Raw genomic sequence first — 20,966 nt, 5'->3', positions numbered from 1 at the left:
TGCTTTTGTGGAAATTCAAGTGGCCAGTGCAGACAGCTGGCAAGTTTTTCCGGAAAAGCGGCTGATTATCCAGAAAAACTGGCCAGTCTAGACACAGCCAATAAGCGTACTTTCTATGCTAATATCTAAATCGTTGATGAAGATATCGAACAGAGCCGGTCCCAAAACAGACCCCTGCGGAACCCCACTAGTTATACCTTTCCAGCAGGATTGTGAACCATTAATAACTACGCTCTGAGTACAGTGATCCAGCCAGTTATGCACCCACCTTATAGTAGCCCTTCTAAGCTGCATTTGCCTAGTTTATTGATAAGAATATCATGCGAGGGATAGGTCACTGGGCCATGTGACCTGCTCCACTTGGGAGACACCAGGAATGGATATAAAAGACCATGTGGCGGTCTCCATCTTGTCTTCAATTCTGCTCCTGATCCCAGATGCAGCCTTGTGAGGGACAGCGAGCCGGGAAGAACCGTGGACCCATCCTGACATAGGATGTGCACCAGAGACTTTTAAACTAGGACTGTGTCTAGACTGGCCACTTTTTCCAGAAAAGCAGCTGCTTTTCTGGAAAAACTTGCCAGCTATCTACACTGGCTGCTTGAATTTCCGCAAAAGCACTGACGATCTCATGTAAGATTGTCAGTGTTTTTGCGGAAATACTATGCTGCTCCCGTTCGGGCAAAAGTCTTTTGCGCAAAAGTTTTTCAGAAAAAGGGCCAGTGTAGACAGCAGAGATTGGTTTTCTGCAAAAAAGCCCCAATCATGAAAATGGCCATCGGGGCTTTTTTTGCAGAAAAGCGCATCTAGATTGGCCACAGACGCTTTTCTACAAAAAGTGCTTTTGCGGAAAAGTGTCCTGCCAATCTAGACGCTCTTTTCCGCAAATGCTTTTAATGGAAAACTTTTCCGTTAAAAGCATTTTCGGAAAATCATGCCAGTGTAGACATAGCCTAGCTGTTTGTAATATCTCTGCTAAGAGCCTGCACCAAGAACGTGGTGATCGTGTATCTTTTTAACAACCTCATTCTCCACCTTTTCTTTCTTTTATTCATAAACTTTTAGATTTTAGAGTCTAGAGTCTAAAGGGTTGGCCCTTTGGGATCTCGTGGGTAAGATCCAAAGCGTAAATTGACTGGGACCCGTGGCTGGTCTTCTGGGACCGGGGTAGGTGAGATTGGGTTCTATAACCCCTCACCTGTGTGCAGGCCCGGGACTGATTGGGGCACAGGAAGAGCTGGGGTGTCGGAGGGGTTTTGCTCACGAGGCTTCCTGCTGGCCAGACTGGCAGCAGAAGTGCTCGGTGTGAGCGGTGTGTGGCCTATTGGGGAAGGGTCTCGAGTCAGGGGCTGTAAAGAGCCCTGAGTTGGAGCAATTCGCCCTGAGCAGACCCCCTCAGCAGTGCCCAGACCCAGCCTGGCCTGTCACAAACCTGAACAATTCTGGCCGTGGGGCCCTTGGGCGGAGGGACGAGAACTGGAGCCCCGTTCGGATCAGAGCAGGTCGGCAGCCCTTCCGTCACAGGGCCCTGGCCTCCTCCCATTGGCTCTGTGCAGATGCCAGGGCTGTGGAGGGCCAAGGGCAGTGCCTGCATGCCCATCACTGGCAGGGCAGGGCCGGGGACGCCCTGGAGATAGGAGGCCCATCACACCAGCACTGGACTCCACCCTGCCCTTCAAAGTGCCTACGGCTTAGAAAGCACCCGGCCCGTTAAGGGACAGTTCAAACCAGCTCTCAGGCCCGTCGGTGTCGAGCTGGCCCATCCTGGGCTTAGAACCGTTCTGCTTCCTCCACCAGACACGCCCAAAGCAGAAGAGGAGGCAGGGGCCAGCTTAACTCAAAGGCTTTATTTCCGCAGCAGCCGACGGCCTGGGGTTTCCATTTTGAATATTCGATTAAAACCAAGAGAGGCACCGCTCCCACCCCGAGGGACACGGCCCCTCAGACCTTGCCCTGTCCTGGCGCTGGCTGGATGCCTAGCGCCTGCTGGGGAGAGTGGAAGGGGCAGAACTGGGAGCAGGGAGAGGCCAAAGTGGCCACGGACAAGGCAGCGAGGAAGGGGCCTGTCCGGAGAGGAGGCCAAAGCAGCAGCTGAGCTGCAGGGGAAAGGGGGCCTGTTTCACTGTAAACTCGACAGCCCCCCCGCGTCTCTTCCCTGCTGCCCAAGCGCCCGCCTGGCCACTGCAGACGGCTTCGGCCATCGCTACTCCGCTTAGCCTCTGCGCCGTGCGCCCTCAAAGAACCCCCCCACCCCTGCTCCAGTTGGGCACCTCCCCGAAGCCTTCCCCCAGCAACGGAGACCAGCCCTAAACTTGCGCCGGGGCGCCTGATTTCCCCAGTGAAGGCAGTACAGGAGGCTGCCTCTCTGGTGCTTGTGGGGGGGGGGGGGGGGGGGGAGTCACAGCCATGAGCTGCTTTGGGGAGGGGGGACACCTTAGAATGTTAGCACCAGCTGAGAGCGGGCTCCCTGCTCACCCAGGGAGCAGATGAGGCTCGAGGACCAGGCTCCAGCGCCCCAGGCCTCCCAGAGACACGGTCATTGGAGCAGCCTCGGGAGGTTTCCAGCGCCCGGAAGTGGGTAGGGCACAGTCTGGCAGGAAGGGGCGGGGGGAGGAATAGCCATTATACACTAATGCTAGGGCTGCGATTCCACCGTAGCTGCCTGGGGCTAAGCCGCCTTAGCGCTGCGCTTGGTGTTGCTAGCAGCACCGTGGGGAAGGGAGAGGGTCCAGGCTTAACGACACACCATGGCCCGGCTGAGTGGGCTGGAGGGGGGGGGGGGGGGGGAGGGGCTCCCCGTGAAGCAGCGTGTCTGGGGCAACGCAGAGCAGAGCGGAAAACCGGCACCTTCCTTCAGCAGGCGGGAGAAAGTCATTTTGCATTTGATGCCCCGCGGCCAGATCCACAGGGAAGGCTGGGCTGCCGCCCTCTGCGAGTCCCCTCGCCCCTACCGTAACAGCAACGCGCGACGGCCCCCGCGGCTGCCAGGAACGCCGCCGCGAGATGCCCTAGCGCCTCGTCGGCCCCACTGGGCTTGGCCTCGAAGGAGCTGGCAGGGAAGGAGGGAACCGCAAGACGCGGGAAGAGCTTCCTGCTAGTTCCACCTTCACCCCACTCGGCCAGCGGAAGCGAGGGAGCAGCAGCAGGCCGGAGAGCGGCTTAGCAAATGCCCGTTCCCTCCTCCCAGAGCCACCGAGGGCTGCGCACCAGGCCTCCAACCTATGCTCCAGAGCAGCTGCCGCCTTCGCGCCAGGCTCCTGCCCCGTGCAACCAGCTCAGCGTCACCAGGGGAATCTCGCAGAGGCGGCGTTTCGGCAGCGACACCCGCAGTGGAGAGAAGACACTTCAGCGCGCACAGGAGGGGGGGTTAACCAGGGTGGGAGGCAGCTGGGGGCGGGTCTAGACAGTCACACATGCCCCGGGAGGGCAGCCGTGGGGCAGTGGCAGATTTGGGACAATACTCGGCTCTCCACGGCAGGCAGGAGTGACTCTTCTAGAAGCGACAGCTTGAATATTCCAGCCCGGCTGCTCTGGCCCAGCTGCCGAAGGGTAGAAACAGGGCTGCCGCGTGCAGGGGACAGTTGCAGAACACGCCTGGCTCCCCGGGGGAGGCCGAGAAGAGCTGCACACATCCGCTTGGCTCAGGAAGCCTCACGTTTAATCAGCAGTCCAACAACAGGGAGCCAGAGAGCTGGAGGGGGCAGGGGAATAGACGAGGCACGGCTCCAAGGAGGGGGTTGGGGGGGTCATTTTCTTACGTGTTTGAAGGAGGCCCGAGGGCTCAGCCCTGTCCTGGGAGGGCAGGCTGCTTCCAGTCCTATTTTTGGCTGTTGTAGGTCATGTGCCTCTGGTTCATTGGGTTGTCCGGGGACCTCATCCACTCCTTCTTGAGGAGCTGCTTGAGCTGGGAGAGACGCATGTTGGGGTTCTCCTGCTTCAGGCGGGGCAGGCTGACCTCCTCGAACGCGGCGAAGGCAGCTTTCATCCGGCGCTCCGGGTGGCGGTCCAGGTCGTCGGCAACACTGTCGGGAGAAGTCAGACAGGGACGTAAGAACCGCGGTTGCTTCTGGCTGGCACCAGCCCAGGCCCTGAGGGAGAATCCGGCCCTGGTCTCATCCCTCGCGAACAAGACCTGCCTTGTGCGTGATGGGTGAGAGGTGGCCGGCTCCATTTTTAACACCCTGGCTGCTGCCTCCAAGGCAGGGCTGCTTCCGGGGAATGTCTAGGGAAGCCCCCGACGCCACGGCCCCGTACCTGAGCACTGCAATCGCGTCTTCAATGGTTCTGGCTTCCACCGTGCCTTCCTCCAGCACTCGCCGGTTGATGTTTTCCTCCAGAGGAACATCGAGGTGACTCTTCTGCTTCTCCACTGGAACGAGAAGAGAAACGATAAACCCACCCTGAGCCAGGGGACGCCTTTGGGAGGTGCAGGCAGGTCCCGGCAGGTGTATTTCTTTGGCCAGGTCCTGTAGGGCCACCCCACAGACCATCTGGATCCCGGCAAGTGAACTGCAAGTTTAACTCCTGCTAGCGTAACCCCTCCGCTCTCCTCGTCACAGACACAGAAGCTGGGGGACCCCGCAGGGATGCCACTAGGGTGCCTCACCGGGACACGGGGGCGAGGGGCTCTCTGGCCCTGGGACCCCCCCACCCACACACACACACACTTTGCCAAAGAGACCCACACGGCTTGCTCTGGAGCCACAGCGCCCCACCTGCAAGGCCCCCCAAACTCTCGTGTGAGCCAGGCCCCACCCGCAAGGTCCCCCCAAACCCTTGGGTGACCCACAAGGCCCCCCAAACTCTTGTGAGCCAGGCCCCACCCGCAATGCCCCCCAAACCCTCAGGTGACCTGCAAGGCCCCCCAAACCCTCATGCGAGCCAGGCCCCACCCACAAGGGCCCCCAAACCCTTGGGCGACCCGCAAGGCCCCCCCACACCCTCGTGCGAGCCAGGCCCCACCCACAAGGGCCCCCAAACCCTCAGGCGACCCACAAGGCCCGCCAAACCCTCGTGCGAGCCAGGCCCCACCCACAAGGCCCCCCAAACCCTCGTGCGAGGGCCCGTTCAGCAGCACGAGGACGGGGAAGCAGCAAACCTTCGTCGCCGTTCTCCTTCTGTTGCTGGTCTTTCCTGAGGGTCTCCTCGATCTGCGCCCGGGTGATCTTGCCGGGGGGGAGCGGTTTGGGTGACTTTCCTTTCAGCTTGGAATCTTCCTCCTCCAGCAGACGCTGCATCTCCTTCTTGCGCTCCAGCTGCTCCAGCCGGCGCTTCTCCCTCTCTTCCTGCGAGGGAGAGAGCAGGGGAGGTCACCTCTGCCCCCAATCCTCGTCCCGCCTTGCCCCCTTCCACTCTCAAGTCAGCAGCTCAGGGGCCCAGCAGACAGCGCTGGAAGAGACCCCTTTTCATTCCGTCAAGTCCGCTCTCCTGCTAGGGCTGGAGAGAAAGCGACTGGGATGGAATTGGGCAGCTAGTGACTTCCTACCTGCCCTCCCTGCGCCTCCCCTCCCCATCGCACACCAGAGCAGGGACAGCTTAGTCCGCTGACCGCGCCTCTCCTGCTCAGAGCACATCACCCCCGAGCTCCTTCAGAGCGTAGCCAGAACAGGAGGCGGCCCTTGAGCGCTCTGCCCACGCGGGACCACGGGACAGCCACTGGTTCTGTCCAGACCCGCGAGTTGCTAGGTCAGCTCGCTGCACTAGCATGAGTAGATCGCTAGAGCTCTGCAAACCCGCGGGTGTGGCGATCCGCGGCTCATTTTTGCACATACACGTTTCCTATCTCGAGCTGGGTTCCCTCTAAGGTACGCATCTGTGTGGGCGCGCACTAAATATTTCAGTCCTGCCTGCTGCCTCAGCAGAGCCACGCAGCCGCGGCCCCAGCTGTCCCTGGGGATGGAGCCATGTGGCCACCCCACCTCAGGAACAGCTGGGCAGCCACCACACAGCAGCTGGGAGCTGGAGCCTGAGCCGTGGTACTAAAAATAGCACCATGGCCCCAACTGTGGTCCTGGCACTAGCAGCGGCAGCCCCAGCTGCTCCCAGGAGCACGGTCCCAAATATAACACCACGGTCCCAGTCCCAGCAGCTGCCACTCAGCCACAGCCCCAGCTGCTCCCGTGGGTGGGGCTTTCCAGGACTGCTGCTGGGGCCACGGTGCAGCTGCTCCTGGGCCAGGGCACTGGTGCTAAAAATAGCACCACGGCCCCGCCCGGGTGCAGCCATCATACAGCCCAGGTGGCGCTGCAGCGGGTCTGCTGGGGACAGTCCCAGGTGGCAGTGGGGGTCAGCATAGCGGGGGGGGGGAGGGAGGAAGACTGCCCCATAGGCCACAGCTGGAGCTGGGCTGCGGTGAGGCTGTGCACCAGGCATCAATATTGGTGCACAAGACAAAACTCGCTCCACTCACAGATGGAAAACCTTAGAGGGAACCCTGATCTAGAGCCCAGCAAATCTGCAGATATCTGTGGAGCTGTGGAGGGGTATAGCCGTGGATGATTTTTGCAGATGAAGACGTGGCTGCAGATATCGATTTTGTATTCACGCAGGGCTCAAGAGATTGGCACCCGTCTGCATTTCAGATAAGTCATAAAACATGGAAATACCAAGGTTTAACGCTCCAGAGGTCATGCCTTACCTGTGGGGAACGAGGGGGTTTTAAGCCAGGTCTTTGCACACTGATGTTTTACACTCCTGCTGGAAGCACTACATCAGCGTGTGTGTGTGTGTGCGTGCGTGTGTCCGTCCCTCTCTACTGGCTGCTTAGCAGTAACAATTCTGAAAGGCACCTCGCTCCTGCCCACATGACATGGCACCAGCGTTTAACAAAAACTTCTCCTCCGGGTCCCCTGCCCCGGTGACCTCGTGAAAAGCAGGCCAAGAATTTTGCCCGTCAGCCTGGGATTTTCAAGACCAGGAATTAGACAAGGGAGTTTCCCCCTTCTCCCCTGCGCAGCCTTCATCTGTAACCGTGTCCTGGTACGCCGCGGTGTCAGCGGGGTGAAATATAACCCGTCAAGGGAGGAGAGAGATGCCGCCCGAGGCCGTTAATCGGGATACGTTTTCCACTGTTAATTTTAATAAGAGCGAAAGGGTCAAAGTTTGAAAGTTCAGAAGCGCTGACATTCTGGTCATGAGGCTGAGCAGTTCTGCAGGTTCCTCCTTTGTGAAAAGGACAGAAAAGTGGCCCAGCGGAATCGCCCCGCGGAAGCAATTCCCCCACCTGCCGCCTGCCTGTGACCGCTGACATTTTCAGCAGCTACACTGTCACTTACATGCATGTAACACCCCTGCTTCTGGGATTCACTCCACTGCTGATTTTTGATTTTTTTTTTTAAAGCCTTGACAAGATTTTCAACAAAGAAATCTCTGACTTGTCTAGCAGAAGGGTTTCCTCCGGCTCCGAAGCGGATCCCTAGCCACGCCCCACTGGAGGACCTGAAAGCTTTGCTTACAAGCTCCGATTAAGCCAGGAAGAGCCTACGACCTCTTGGTGCTCCCCGCCACAGGAGAGGTTACTGGCAATTGGATTGAACACCCCTCACCTCTGATCACAAGCGGAAGTCTCCCTCCTGCCGGCAGTTTGAGGGGAACCACTGCGCAGCCAAAGCCCAGCTCCCAGGCGCCGGCGGAGAGAACCGAGAGGGGTGGTTTGCATCCGGCAGCCCTCCTCCTGCTTGGCTCCAGCACCCATTCCTTTGCTGGGGGGAGCTCACAGGGCAGCAGAGCCTGCAGCTAGGGGGGCTGCTGGGACTCTGGCTGGGGGGCAGGGCTAGGAGCTGCAGCTCACGGGGCCAAGAGTCTGGAGAGAGGAGCCCAAGAGTAGCCCAGCAGGGAAGCTGGCATCTCCCCCCGCCCCCAGATCTCCCTTGGGACCGGTCAGATCCCATGGGCGCCAGCCCAGGGACATCCAACCTGTAGTGGGACCCACCTTGTTAGTTACGCCAGAAGCAACCACTGAACACGCTACCTGAGAGCGCCCGAGTAATTAAAGGAGACAGACCTTTCGTGACCACCGCCGAACCAGCCACGTGCTGGCGACACGGGTGTGGTGTGTCTAGAACACAGACTCTTGTAAAGCACAACGACTTGCATCCCGCGGGTGCCCGTGTACGACCAAACACCGTAACCCAGGGGAATCCCTGGCACAGGGATTCCTCAGTCAGGCAGCAGCTCCACCAGTGACAACGATCGGGAGGGAGGGACCCAGGACGTTTCAGGACAGAACTATGATTCACAGTTAGAGAAATTGGCCTTTCACTCCCTTTGCTAGCAGGGCGACTGGTTTTAGAAGACGTCCGCTGAGCCACGGAGCCTGCGGTGCTCTTCTCTCGGCACAGAAATCCAGGAAATGGTGCCGTGCATTCCACTAGCCCCTATGCTGCCCAGCTCTTTACACAGATGGGGAAACTGAGGCACGGGAGAGCAGCAACTTGTGCTCTCCCTCCCCCGGCCCAGCTCGTGCCACAAGTTAGTAGCCAAGCAGACAGACCCCACAAATCCTGACGAAGAGTCCCTTGCTGTGACCACTCGACAACGCTACTCCCTGCCCTCTCGTGTTTACCACTGAGAGGCTTCTAGTTGTACAACAGGGGTAGGGAACCTTTTTTGAGGTTGGGGGCCACTGACCCACAGAAAAAAAAAAATCAGTCGGGGAAAACATACAAGTGAGAAGCAAAAAAAACCCGCCCCAAAATATCTGGCCCCCAACTGAGGAGAAAGCTGCCCCCCACATTCCGCTCGCACACTGGAGCCTAGGGGGGCCCAGTCCAGTAGACTGTGTGTGCTCCAGCCCATGGTGGGACAGCAGAGAGGCTGGAATGCCAGCGTGGGCTCCCCAATGCTGGGACCAGGGTGGGGGGGGGGGCGCTGAGCTTCAGGGACCAGATCCAGGCAAGCCAGGGGCTGCCAGGCCTGAGGTCCCCCACCCCGGCTGTAGAACATAATCAAGCCCAATTCATGACTAGCTGGTCACCAGGCTCGCAAACCATCCACCCGCAGATTTCGCCACCTGCCCTTTGCTTTCCTGGGCCGGCCCTGGGTTCAAAGTGGGAAGACGACGGTGCTGCGGCGCCGGCAGGGACACCAGGAATCAATAACGAGGCTTGGGGGCACAGGAGGCCAATGTTTAAAAACCTAAATTCCCAAGTCTACGCAGGTCCCGGGCCAAAGCAGCGCTGAGTTCAGTCATTTAGGGGACGACCCTTCAGGGAAGAGGTCTCCGTAGGCGGAGAACAGCTTGAAATTCCAGGCCAAGAATGAGGGTTTCGACAATTAGGGGGCGGTCTCATTTCTACCGAGGGGGCTTTTCGTACGAGTGACAACACCCAACGTTTACACTGCGGTTGTCTGCACAAGTGCTCTAGCGTAAGGGACACTCCCATTCTTCTAAAGGAAGCACACAAGCAAAGCAAGCGGCCAGCCGGAAGAGAAACCCCCAACAACGAGAGTCAACAGGTTCCAGGAAAGAGAGATTTCCTTGGCTGGGCACTCTGCTGCCATGCCTCTCTCACAATTCAGAAGACAATTTCCAGCCTTGCCGAGAATCGGCCAAGCGAGAACCGACTCATTCAACTTTCCCAATGAGTTCCCCCCTCCTACCCTGGCGGGAGAAAGGTCAGAGGCGCATGGCTCTGAGCAGGCGGGCTGACGAAGCAGCCATGCTCCCAAGCGACCTCTTGGCATGAGCCTCCGAGGTGCCCCACAAAGATCTCGGCTAGAAGAGCTGGCGCTTTTCGCTGGCAGAAGAGCCAGGCAACACCAAGCCGGGCACAGCCAGAAGAAGAAGGGCATATAAGCCAGCTGGAATAAGACCACGGAGCGCTTGGAGGAATTCCACGTCCGTTCGATTGGTCGGCCCTCAAAACCCCCCTGCTGAGCCATGTTGCGGGTGGGGGAAACCAGAGGGAAAGTCAGCAGCCATGCCGGAATTAGTATTTTGGCCTAACCCCAGATCTCCTCTTCTTGTGCTCTGGCCACTAGACTCCACTCTCCCCCTTCATTTCTCACTCATCCCCAAGCTCAGCACCACTCAACTCAGGATCCGGACGCGAGGCCTAGTTACCCGATCCACTGCCTCCTTTAAGGAAGGCGCGGTGCTGCACACAAGAGCCATCCCGCCCTCAGTCCGGGATATTTGCCACTTGCCTGCCTGTGAGAACACGGCAGAACAAGCACGTGAGCAGACAGAGGTGTGGGCCTGCACCCCACGGGCCAGGCTGCCCAGAACGTCACAGCATTCAGAAGCTAGCAGAGCAGCCAAATTGTGGGAGACATCTGCCCCTTTCTAGCACATGACTACGTAGCTCCGGAAAGAGGCCTAGTAAATGCACAGCCCTTTAACTCGCTGGCTGAGACAACAAGCCTGCTCTTGAAAAGGAGGTGGCCTCGGATTTCCGGCGTCCCAACTGGAGCGCAGAAGCTAAGAGCCACGACTTCCTGTAGGCTGACATTTGAGGAAGCCTGTGAAGCAGAGGGAGAAGTGGTGGGAAACAGCACGGTGCTTCCACCTGCGCACAGGCGAGAGTGTCAAAGGGATTCCAGGCAGCTGGCTGAGCGGTCATCCCTGGCAGGGAACGGCTTTCCCGGCCCTTCAAAGCTGCCTGTCACTGAACTGCAGCCTGCAACAGCCAGGAAAACCGGGCAAAACACGATTTGAATCCCTTGCAAGAGTCCGTTCTCCGGCCGAGAGGACAGCTAGCATCCCGGGCGGGGAGAATCCGCACCAAAACCGAGAAGTCCCGCGCGCCAACATTTTAAAATTCCGCCGATTGTAGGTGTCCAAACGCCACGACGTCAGCAGAGCAGCTTCACTTAGTTCGGTCGTTGATTATTTCCAAATCCCCATCGGCGCGTGTCTAACAGCGCAGACAAGAGCCGTTCTCCCAGGAGTCGAGAGGTCAAGGCACCCCAGGGACAACCCTGTTCTTGTGGCTCTGGGACGCGTTTGTGGGGCATCTCAGTCTGAGCGTGTCACACTGGCCCGCTGGGCACATCGAGGGGGGGGGAATGTTGCCCCTCCAGTCTTGCAGTTGATTCCGGGTTTTGCCCTGCCCCCGTGAGGTTACTGCAACTCAAGTTTGCAAAGAGAGGAGGCTGCTGGGGAAGGGGAAGGAGGGGGGATGGGTGCGCGTGTGCAGAGGGCATTTCAGGAGAGCTGGCGGCCTACTCCAGCCCGGTCATCTGCACCCCAAAATCCTACTGTCCGGATGGGAGGTCAGTCGCCCTACCCTGGCGCAGCTGGGTCTCCCAGCCTGCAGAGAATTGGACCTGGCAGTCGGTATGCACAGAACCAACGGGCCTCCCTCCCCACCGAGCGAGACTCCACTCAGTGCACGGCTGCAACCAACATGTCAGGGCGCCGGTTAGGGAGGGCAGAGGGGCTAACGCCCTCCCCTTCCCCCTCACGATCAGGGAGCGAGAGGAAAGTATGCAGCTTGCATGAATTCCCCCCCCCCCCCCCCCAGCTGGGAGTAAGCGGCCCAAAGCGTGCGCTTTCCTCTCGCTCCCTAACAACCAGGGAAGGGGGAAGAGAGCAAACGGCCTCCCAGTACGAGGGGCTTCAGCCCTCCCTTTGCCTCCGTAAACGCCCACAGGCCACCTCCTTTGTTCAAGGCCTGCCAGGCCTCCCTCTCAGGCACCCCGCGAGCTGGGAGCCAGGCTCTGCTGGGTCCAGTGGCCCCCAGCAGCAGCCCCTGCAGGGAATCAGTGAAATCCTACGCAGAACAGAAATGCTGCGCCGCTCAGTGGTGCCAAACTCCCCCGGGAGCAAGCTACAGGAGGCAGCTCTCCAGCAACCGGTGCAGGCGCGACCGGCCTAACATGGCCAGTCTCCGCAGGATGCTCCCACCCAGCCGAGAGGACCCGGATCTCCAAGCCCCTCTCCCCCGTTAGAACAGTGCACAATTCTCCCAAGACAGCTCAGGACCTCAGCTGAGCCTCCTGCACGCAGCCGGGTTTCACCAGTTCTGAAAGCCAAGGCTGGGGCAGCCCAACTTCGGGCTGAACCCGGAGCTTTAAAAGCTCCCCAATGTCGGAGCAGCCTCCTTCTTTGCAGGCCGGAGGGCAAGCTTCCTTGCTACCATTTCTACCCCCGCTCCCAGCGGTGCTACGGCACTGCCACATGCTCTCCTCCGCCTCCCAATTAGGGACGTTAATTATCACTTAAGTGAAAAGGATTCATGATGTTAATCGACTATTCGGTTCGTCGACTATTCTAGAGTCCTGGGGATGGGGCTGGCAGCCAGCGCGCTCCGGCCTCACTCCCGAGGAGCCCTTGCTGCCCTGCGCTGCTGCCTCTGCATCAGAGGCAGCAGCACTGGGTGGCAGCAGCCCCTGTCCGGGGCTCCTGGACCCAGCACAAGCTGGAAGTGAGCCGGGCTGCCTGCCCACCCGGCTCCTAGTGCACTTTAAATGCAGAGCTGCAGCAGAGGGAGGTTCCCAACTTGTCGCAAGCTGGGACTGTACCAGGCTGCTGGCCAGCCTGCTAAAAAATTTACTGGCATGTGTGCGTGGGGGGGGGGGGGGGGGGAGGATGCATGTAGTCTGTAGCATTAACCTAAAGGTTTTGCTTATTGGTTAATCAACTACCCCAATGTTTCCCAATTTTATTTGGCCACAGAACCTTTTTAAAAAAAAAAAAAAAAAAACCACCCCACGCTGGGGGAAACTGGTCAACCAGAAAACAACAACGGCCCACTCCTCAGACCACAGTGGCCAGCAGCCCCTTGAAAGAGGCAGCCCCGGGCAACTGCCCAGCTTGCCTGTCCCTGAGACCGGCTCTGGGGCAGCCGGGGCGGGGTGTGTGATCAGGCTCTCGCGGAATCCCAGGGTTCAGCGGAGCACTATTTGGGAAACACTGGACTGCACTATTACATCCCTACTCAGAATCAGCCGCATTTTAGCAGCGCTGGATGTATAAAGCTGTAAATAAATGGAGTGCTCAGTGTTATTCTTGCATTGGTTTTCCCTTTCGCCGGGCCTCCCCCCCCCCGCAGAGTTTTCTTTGAAGGACATCTGCTCTCCAGAGAGGTATCATCAAAAGCCTCTGAAGCCGGAGAGCGTTTCCAATGTTAGCTTTGTGCTTTCGGGACAGGCAGCAGCGCGGGTGTCACGGGAGCCCTAGACAGTTAGTCAATTTGACGACTCTTCCCCTAATACTTGGTAGATTTGTTTTGATAATCCGTCATCCTTCAGCGCTACCTGCAAACTCACTTGGCGCATGGCTTCAGCATTCCCCAGCCAGCCTGCGCTTTCGATAATTGCAAGAGGAAAAATAAACACACGGCGCTTTAGCAGGGCAGGGCGAAGGGAATGCCTTGAGTCAACAGGCTGGCCTGGCGTGCAAGGTGGGATGTGCTCAGCGAGGGAGGAGGAGGGGGGGAAGACGAGCGTGGCTGAGGACAGACATATTGTCTGCATTTGCACTGCAGCCTGGTACAAGGGGCCTTTTCCTTCGGCCCTCTGAGCAGAAACGGCAGGATCTGGAGCCTGAGCAAGGCAACAGAGCTACATTTAGAGGGGTACGGGCACTTTACAGCCCCGACAGTGGAATCTCCATCTCTGGAGGTATTTAAGAGCACTTAGATAGACATCTGTCAGGGATGGTCTAGACAGTGCTGGGTCCGGCCATGAGGGCAGGGGACCGGACTCGATGACCTCTCGAGGTCCCTTCCAGCCCTAGTGTTCTAGGATTCTATCTGTATTCAGACAGTAGCACATACAGGCTCCCTCCTGCTGGCCAGTTTTAGTGCAAAGCAAGACAAACTGCACCCCGAGGGGCGTGGATCCGAAACGGACCCGGCAAAGGACAGGAGAGGATGCAGAGACACAGAGAGGGGATGGGCCAAAGGCCATGCTGCATGGCCGCTGCAGATTGGAACAGAAACCAGGTCCACGTTCCAGTTCAGTGCCCTAACCACTGGGCCACGCTGCCCGCGTCTCGTTTGTGTAATTTGCCTCCCGTGTACAAGCACAACCTCGAATCCCCTAGGAAAAGGGGCAAGAAGTGCTTTGTTGCTAGAAATAGTGGAGCATAGAAACCCACGTCCGTTAGCTCAGGCGTGCCCTTACGCAGCCAAGCCGAGACAGACATCCTGCCGTCCATTAGCAGGGAGCGTCACAAAACGCTGTACGCTTAAAGATCCAGCAAGCGCAAGTGCCCCAGCTGAGTCACCCAATGACAGGCACAAGCACGTCAGCCTGGCCTTGATGTCGCCTTTCAGATATTCCTGCTGACCAGATATTAACCTGCCACCATATGGGCAGCCTCGTTAGTGCTTAAACAGTCCACAACGCAAGAGCTCGGGTGGTCAGCAACTGCCGGGAGCAGGACGGAGGAGGAGAAACGTTTTATCAACAGAAAAAGCCACCACGCCTCCTGTGGCGTTCTATCCCCAGGGCTTGCGTCCTCCTTTCTCTACCAAGCCGCGTTTGTCATTGGCAGGCAATTAGAAGATCCGGCGCGGGGCTCACATGCAGACCAATCCATACGTTACTGCCACCACCTGGACAGATTCAGGAAGAGCCGTTCTGGTCCAAGCTCAGTCATAGAATCCTAGAATACTAGGACTGGAAGGGACCTCGAGAGTCATCGAGTCCAGTCCCCCGCCCCATGGCAGGACCAAATACTGTCTAGACCATCCCTGATAGACATTTATCTAACCTACTCTTCAATATCTCCAGAGATGGGGATTCCACAACCTCCCTGGGCAATTTATTCCAGTGTTTGACCACCCTGCCAGGTACTTTTTCCTAATGTCCAACCTAAACCTCCCTTGCTGCAGTTTAAGCCCATTGCTTCTTGTTCTATCCTCAGAGGCCAAGATGAACAAGTTTTCTCCTTCCTCCTTGTGACACCCTTTTAGATACCTGAAAACTGCCATCATGTTCCCCCTCAGTCTTCTCTTTTCTAAACTAAACAAACCCAATTCCTTCAGCCTTCCCTCATAGGTCATGTTCTCTAGACCTTGAATCATTCTGGTTGCTTTTCTCTGGACCCTCTCCAATTTCTCCACATCTTTCTCGAAATGTGGTGCCCAGAACTGGACACAAGACTCCAACTGAGGCCTAACCAGCGCAGAGTAGAGCAGAATGACTTATCGGGTCTTGCTCATAACACACCTGTCATCTACCACAGCTTTAAGCTAGGGATGTGAAGGTGCAGCGTAGTGGGGGGGCTGTCTGCTCTGTAACCCGGGGTCCCCCTGCGCTGTGATGTGAGATTCCCACGGACTCACACGCAGGTGTATTAACCCAGACACCTAGGCTCAGCCTGAGGAGATAACAGGGGATTCCCAGGGGGAGAGACAACGGGAGAGAGGCAGAGACCAACACTGGGTTTTGGGGGGGAAGGGGCAGTTGCTGGCTGGGGAACATGAAGGAAGCAGCCTTAGCTGAGGGTCTAGTGATGACAATGGACCCCCTAATCCAAGAGGCCTGAGGCACCCTGGCCCTGACTCCTGAAACCACATCACGTCCATGCTGTATCCTGGAGGAGCAATAAACCTTTTCTCTACTACCGGTTGGCAGAGTCTCATCTTGCTGTAGCCGGGGTGCAGGATCGGGGGGTACCCGACGTGCCACCACAGAAGGACGAGTCGACTAGTTGCTTTCCTTGCTGCCTCTATCAGAAAGGGGGGGAGAGGGGAGGTACTTCAAAGCAGCCAGGGTGTCCCTGCACCTCGTGGAGCCCAGGACCAGCTGGGGATCCCCCGCTGCTCCCGGGCGGTACGTGGCACTTCCGCTTTGAAACGCTGCGGGGAGCCCTAAGGCTGTTGCTACACTTCAAAGGTGGACTCGCCCTGTCGACTAATCGATACAAAATCAATCGACTATTCGATTAGTCAATCAGTCGCTATCTACCATTTGGAAAGGGTCCAGAGAAGAGCGACAAGAATGATTAAAGGTCTAGAGAACATGACCTATGAAGCCAGGCTTCATGAACTGGGCTTGTTTAGTTTGGAAAAAAGAAGATTAAGGGGGGACATGATAGTGGTTTTCAAATATCTAAAAGGGTGTCACAAGGAGGAAGGAGAAAATTTGTTCCTCTTGGTTTCTGGGGACAGGACAAGGAGTAATGGGCTTAAAGTGCAGCAGGGGAGGTTTAGATTGGACATTAGGAAAAAATTCCTAACTGTCAGGGTGGTCAAATATTGGAATAAATTGCCAAGGGAGGTGGTGGAATCTCCCTCTCTGGAGATATTTAAGAACAGGTTAGATAGACATCTGTCAGGGATGGTGTAGACGGAGCTTGGTCCTGCCTTGAGGGTGGGGGGCTGGACTCGATGACCTCTCGAGGTCCCTTCCAGTCCTATGATTCTACCATCCTCACTTCGAGCTGCACATCTGTTACCTTCTGCTTCCTTTCGCTCCCAGGGTAGCCACGAGTTCTAGCTATCGGGCCTCAAAAGCTACAGGACGGGGCTTCCACCCCCACCGGAGCCGGGACACAGGAGAACAGGAGCAACTCCCGGAAGGGGAGTTTCGGCCCCAAGCTTCCTGGGCACCCACGTTCCCCTCCCAGCACCTCACCCATTTACCTTCCTATGTTCCTTCCTCAGGACGTGTTTGTCCTCATCCTTCCACAGGGCATCCTCCAGCTCCTGCTGCCGCTTGGCATCGGCCGCTGCCTTCGCCTCGGCCTTCCTGGCGCGGGCAGCAGCCGCCTTGGTGTTCTCGCCCTGGAACTTCTTGGGCATCCCTCAGGGTGCTCTGCAGGGGGGGGGGGGGGGGGAAGAGGGAGAAGGCATTGCCCAAGCGCTCGCCAGTCAGGATCAGCTCTCATCGCACAGAGGGACGGTCATTCCCACCGGGGCGACAGCTGAGCCTCGCCTTGCGGCCAGCGAAGGGCCCCAGCGCCGCAGGGACGTTAGCTGCTTTGGCAGAAGCCTGTTCCCGTAGCGGTGGCCGCGCTGGGGCTCTGCCAGCTCGGGATGCAACATGGGGGGAGGTTAGAAAGTGGTTGTGCTAATAACTGTGGACCCTCTGTGTTTCTTAGCCGTTACCCTGGGGTGGGCGAAAGAGCCTCCACGGGCTGCCCCCGCCCCCCAAGCAAGTTGATCTGGCCCACGGAGGCCCTGCCACTCCTCTCAACCCCAGGCCAGTCAGGGCTTGGGAACCGGGGGAAGCGCGCAGTCTCCTCCTGCCCTGAGAGGGGTGTAGCGCTTCTAAGCACCGCACGCTCCTTGCGGGACAGGGGCGGAGGGGAGGAGACTTGGCGCACTCCCCTCACCCCCGGGCCAATCAGGGCTTGGGGGCGGGGAGAGCGCGTGAAGTCTCCTCCCACCCTGCAAGGGGCTTGGCACTTAGTCAACCATCAGCTGAGTAACAGCTGGCAGTTGACTCTAAGCAGGGCGGAGGCAGGGAGCAAGAGACTTCCCGTGCTCCCCCGCCCCGGGACCTGATTAATCTGGGGGCAGGGGAGGAGCACAGGAAGCCTCCTCCCACCGCCAGGGGCATGGGCACATAGAGGGAACAGCTGGTGGTTTGGAACAGCTGGCGGTTCTTGGGGGGGGGCCAAAGACTTTGCACACACCCCATCCCCAGACCAATTAGGGTCTGTGGGTGGGGAAGCACAGAAGAGTCCTGGCCCCGCCCCTTCTGCCTGAGGCCCCGCCCCTTCCAGGGCAGCCTGGGGCCACTTCAAAAATTATTGCCCACCCCTGGGTTTCACGGTGACTCCCCCCTCCTTCCCCCCAGGGGCAGGGCCAGCAGCCAGTGCGCTCCCAGCTCCACTCCAGGAAGGCAGCAGTGCAGGGTGACAGACGGCTAAGAGCCGGCAGGCTGGGTCTGAGTTTGAAATGCAGTGCACGCGGCGGGGGGTGGGGGAGAGAGGGATTGTTGCAGTTAACCGGGACAGTTAACTGGTCTGCAGTTCCTTATCGGTTCAACGGTTAGCCGGCAGCACCCCTAGTAACATCCCGTTTAATCAGTTAAACTTTAGATTTAACCAGTTAACCGCTCAAACAGGGGGGCAGCTCTGGTATGGCAAGTCGGGGGGCTGGAGAGGGCCCCCCCGCCATGGCACAGCATCCTGCTTCGGGCAAGCCAGGCCTGCCACAGGCAGGGTTACTCCAGCCGGGTTGGAGCACCCCCCACCCCACCCCACCCGCAGTGTGACATGCTGGGCCATGGGTTAACGGTTCACATTCCTACTGTCAGCACAGCGGGGTCAGTCCAAGGTGTGGTTTTTTCACACATGGCTACACTGACATACCACCGGCAGGTAGCCCAAGCCTGGATCCAACGGCTTTGAGCTCACAGAGAGAACGAAGAGCCATTGACTCAAGTTCGAAACCCAGCATCTCTAAGATGGGGACATGCCCCAGGCTGACTTGCTCAGGGGCAGGCAGCCGATTAGTTAAGATTTGCAGAGTGCTTTGAAAATGAAAAGTGCCGCAGACAGGTTGAGCATTGGTGTTTCTTGCAACGTGGAGCAACCTCCGTACACAATATTTCCTTTCCACGACGATTTAGATTCAGGGCTGACAAGCTGGCCTGAGACGCCACCCAACTTACACGAACACACAAAATCTGCTATGGCTGCAGAATGAAATTCTAGGTTTCCTTTGAGACTTTGACCCTTAAAAAGAAAAACTCCATTATCCAAGCAAGCCAAAGGTCTGGAAAAACAAAGATTTTCCTTCATGATAAGCTGCTGTTACTCCACTAGAGGTCCCTGACTGTGCATTCTGAAGAAAACCAGTTATTTCCTCTCTCCAAGCAAACTAACCGCCGCCAAAACACAACAAAAGGATTGAGCTGAGCCAGTCACTCAGATACTACCGACAGATGCCATGCATCCATGCCTGTTCTACATGCACAGAGCTGCTGGTGACTATTAAGCGTCTGCGGTAAGGATTCTCCCAACTAGTCATTCACAGAGGAAAACGCATGACCGCTTTCCTGCTCTACAAAAACACTTCAGGTCATTAATGGGAGCAAAAATAAGAGCCCTTCTGATGCAGTAACAGCACAGCTGGTGCCCATGGTCTGCATGCTCACTCAAGCCTCTTTCATATCTTTGGGATGTAAAGAAGACAGAAAGAGCATTTATCTTCCGCCTCCTACCCCACTGCACTATGGTTATTCTCAGCGCGTCAAAGAACTTAGGTCTGCCAACGGTCATTGTATCTTCATGCCTTCCACATCATAACTCAAAAATAGCCTGGATGCTTCTATTCATGGCCTCAAGTGATTTTAAGAGCTAACCCTCCTGCGGCTCCGCAGAGGCGCCTATCAACTAATCATATAGTCGATACAAATTGCATTGGCTACAGGCAGTCCCTGGGTTACGTTCAAGATAGGGACTGTAGGTTTGTTCTTAAGTTGAATCTGTATGTAAGTCGGAACTGGCGTCAGCCGCTGCTGAAACTGATCAGTTTCAACCACGGCTGAATCTGGACGCCAGTTCTGACTTACATACAGATTCAACTTAAGAAACCCAGGCGTCCCCAAGTCAGCTGCTGAAACTGATCAGCGGCTGATTCCAGGAAGCCTGGGGCAGAGCAACTCTGCCTCAGGCTTCCTATAGTCAGCCGCTGGTCAGTTTCAGCAGCGGCTGACTTGGGGACGCCTGGGGCAGAGCAGCTGGGGTGCTGCTGGGTTGCTCCAGTAGCGCGGCTCCTCGGCGCTACTGGAGCAACCCAGCAGCACCCCAGCTGCTCTGCCCCAGGCGTCCTGATTCAGCCGCTGTTGAAACTGACCAGCAGCGGCTGAATCAGGACGCCTGGGGCAGAGCAGCTGGGATGCTGCCCGGTTGGTCCGGAGCGGCGCTGCGGGACCAACCCGGCAGCCCCCAGCTGCTCTACCCCAGGGGTAGGCAAGAAAAGCCTGGTCTGCTGGAGGGGGAGGGGGCACTAGCTGCACCCCCCCCCAGCAGACCAGGGAGACGGGGGTGGCGGGACCGCCCAAGTCCTCCACGGCTTTGCTCCGTCTCCCTGGTCTGCTGATCTGGGAGACGCAGAGCAAAGCCGCAGAGCACGCGGGCAGCGGGACAGTCCAGGCGCTACCCCTCTGATAGAAGTGAGTCTTCTCGCAAAGATGCTCTAAAGGTTAATGAATTCACTTTGCTCCTTCCTGAAGATGAGCCCCCCCAGCAGGGAAAACAGACTGTGCCCCACCCCCAGAGCAGGCCTGACAGACACAGAACAGAAGGGGAAGAGAAAGGGAGACAGAAGTCTAATGAATCCCATAGCTCTTGATGACGGGAACCCCTCCCAAAGAACAGACGCTTTGGGATAATGGTTACATGGAATCCCACCTAGGCCTGCCCCCCCCCTCATTGTACCCCACCAGATTCAGTAAGATGCATCCCAAAACACAGCCAGGTGAACCTTCCCCCTCCTCCCCCCAGCCTGATACTCAGCTCCCCCCCCAGACTGTCCTCCCCCCCCCCGCAGCTTGACACCCATCCCCCACAGGCTCCCCATCCCCCACAGCCTGACACACAGCCCCCCCCCACGGCCTGACCCCCACAGCCCCCCCCCAGAATCCACTCCCCTCCCCCCACACGCTCCCCCCCCACGGCCTGACCCCCATAGGCTCCCCCCCCCCACACGCTCCCCCCCACGGCCTGACCCCCCAGCTCCCCCAGAATCCACTCCCCTCCCCCCACACGCTCCCCCCCCCCCCCCCCCGGCCTGATCCCCACAGACTCTCCCCCCCCGGCACACGAGCCCCGCCCCCCCCCCCCCGGCTCTTACCTGCCGCCTGCGGCTCCGCCCGTCGCTCGCTTTGCCCGTCACGAGGCGCCTTATCCCCGCCTGAGCGGAGGGGGGAGCGGCCGGGCCCGGCCGCCGTGACGGGTGGGGGCGGGGGAGGGAGCCGGACGCCGGGGAGGCCCGTGGGCGGGGCCCGGCAGGGTCCTTCCACCGCTGGGGTCCTCCCACGCCTGCGACGCGCTTCCGCCCGGGCGCCATCTTTGTGCGGGGCAGGCTGGGCTCGCCCCGCCCGCTTACCCCTTGGCG

At 58.2% G+C, this 20,966-nt stretch overlaps 1 protein-coding gene across 2 annotated transcripts; it reads right to left on the bottom strand.

Moving 5' to 3' along the window:
* Positions 1–1,827: 1,827 nt before the first annotated feature.
* CCDC124 (coiled-coil domain containing 124) lies at positions 1,828–20,933 on the bottom strand. 2 transcript variants are annotated; one of them, XM_075902759.1, is made up of 5 exons: positions 20,703–20,843; positions 16,539–16,710; positions 5,099–5,285; positions 4,255–4,369; positions 1,828–4,022 (listed from the first exon to the last, which is right to left on the bottom strand). In XM_075902759.1, exons 2-5 carry the CDS (start codon positions 16,695–16,697, stop codon positions 3,818–3,820), a joined length of 666 nt encoding a protein of 221 aa, XP_075758874.1. In that variant the 5' UTR covers positions 16,698–16,710; positions 20,703–20,843; the 3' UTR covers positions 1,828–3,817. The 2 variants fall into 2 exon arrangements, with proteins under 2 accessions (XP_075758874.1, XP_075758873.1); XM_075902758.1 differs by lacking the exon at positions 16,539–16,710 and having other exon boundaries at positions 20,703–20,933.
* Positions 20,934–20,966: the final 33 nt, after the last annotated feature.

This window comes from Pelodiscus sinensis, chromosome 19, assembly GCF_049634645.1.
Source record: "Pelodiscus sinensis isolate JC-2024 chromosome 19, ASM4963464v1, whole genome shotgun sequence".
Classification (NCBI taxonomy): domain Eukaryota; kingdom Metazoa; phylum Chordata; order Testudines; family Trionychidae; genus Pelodiscus; species Pelodiscus sinensis.
Note: the sequence above shows the minus strand (reverse complement) of the source record. Positions and strands in the feature narration are given on the sequence as shown.

What these genes read in the sequence shown, in the direction of transcription:
- CCDC124 (XM_075902758.1), bottom strand. Translation starts at nt 20,918, where the DNA reads ATGGCGCCCGGGCGGAAGCGCGTCGCAGGCGTGGGAGGACCCCAGCGG. An exon ending in GGCGGAGCCGCAGGCGGCAG is followed by an intron (nt 5,286 to 20,702) that starts GTAAGAGCCGGG and finishes TCTCCCTCGCAG; the next exon opens with GAAGAGAGGGAGAAGCGCCG. An exon ending in GAAGGAGAACGGCGACGAAG is followed by an intron (nt 4,370 to 5,098) that starts GTTTGCTGCTTC and finishes TTCTCGTTCCAG; the next exon opens with TGGAGAAGCAGAAGAGTCAC.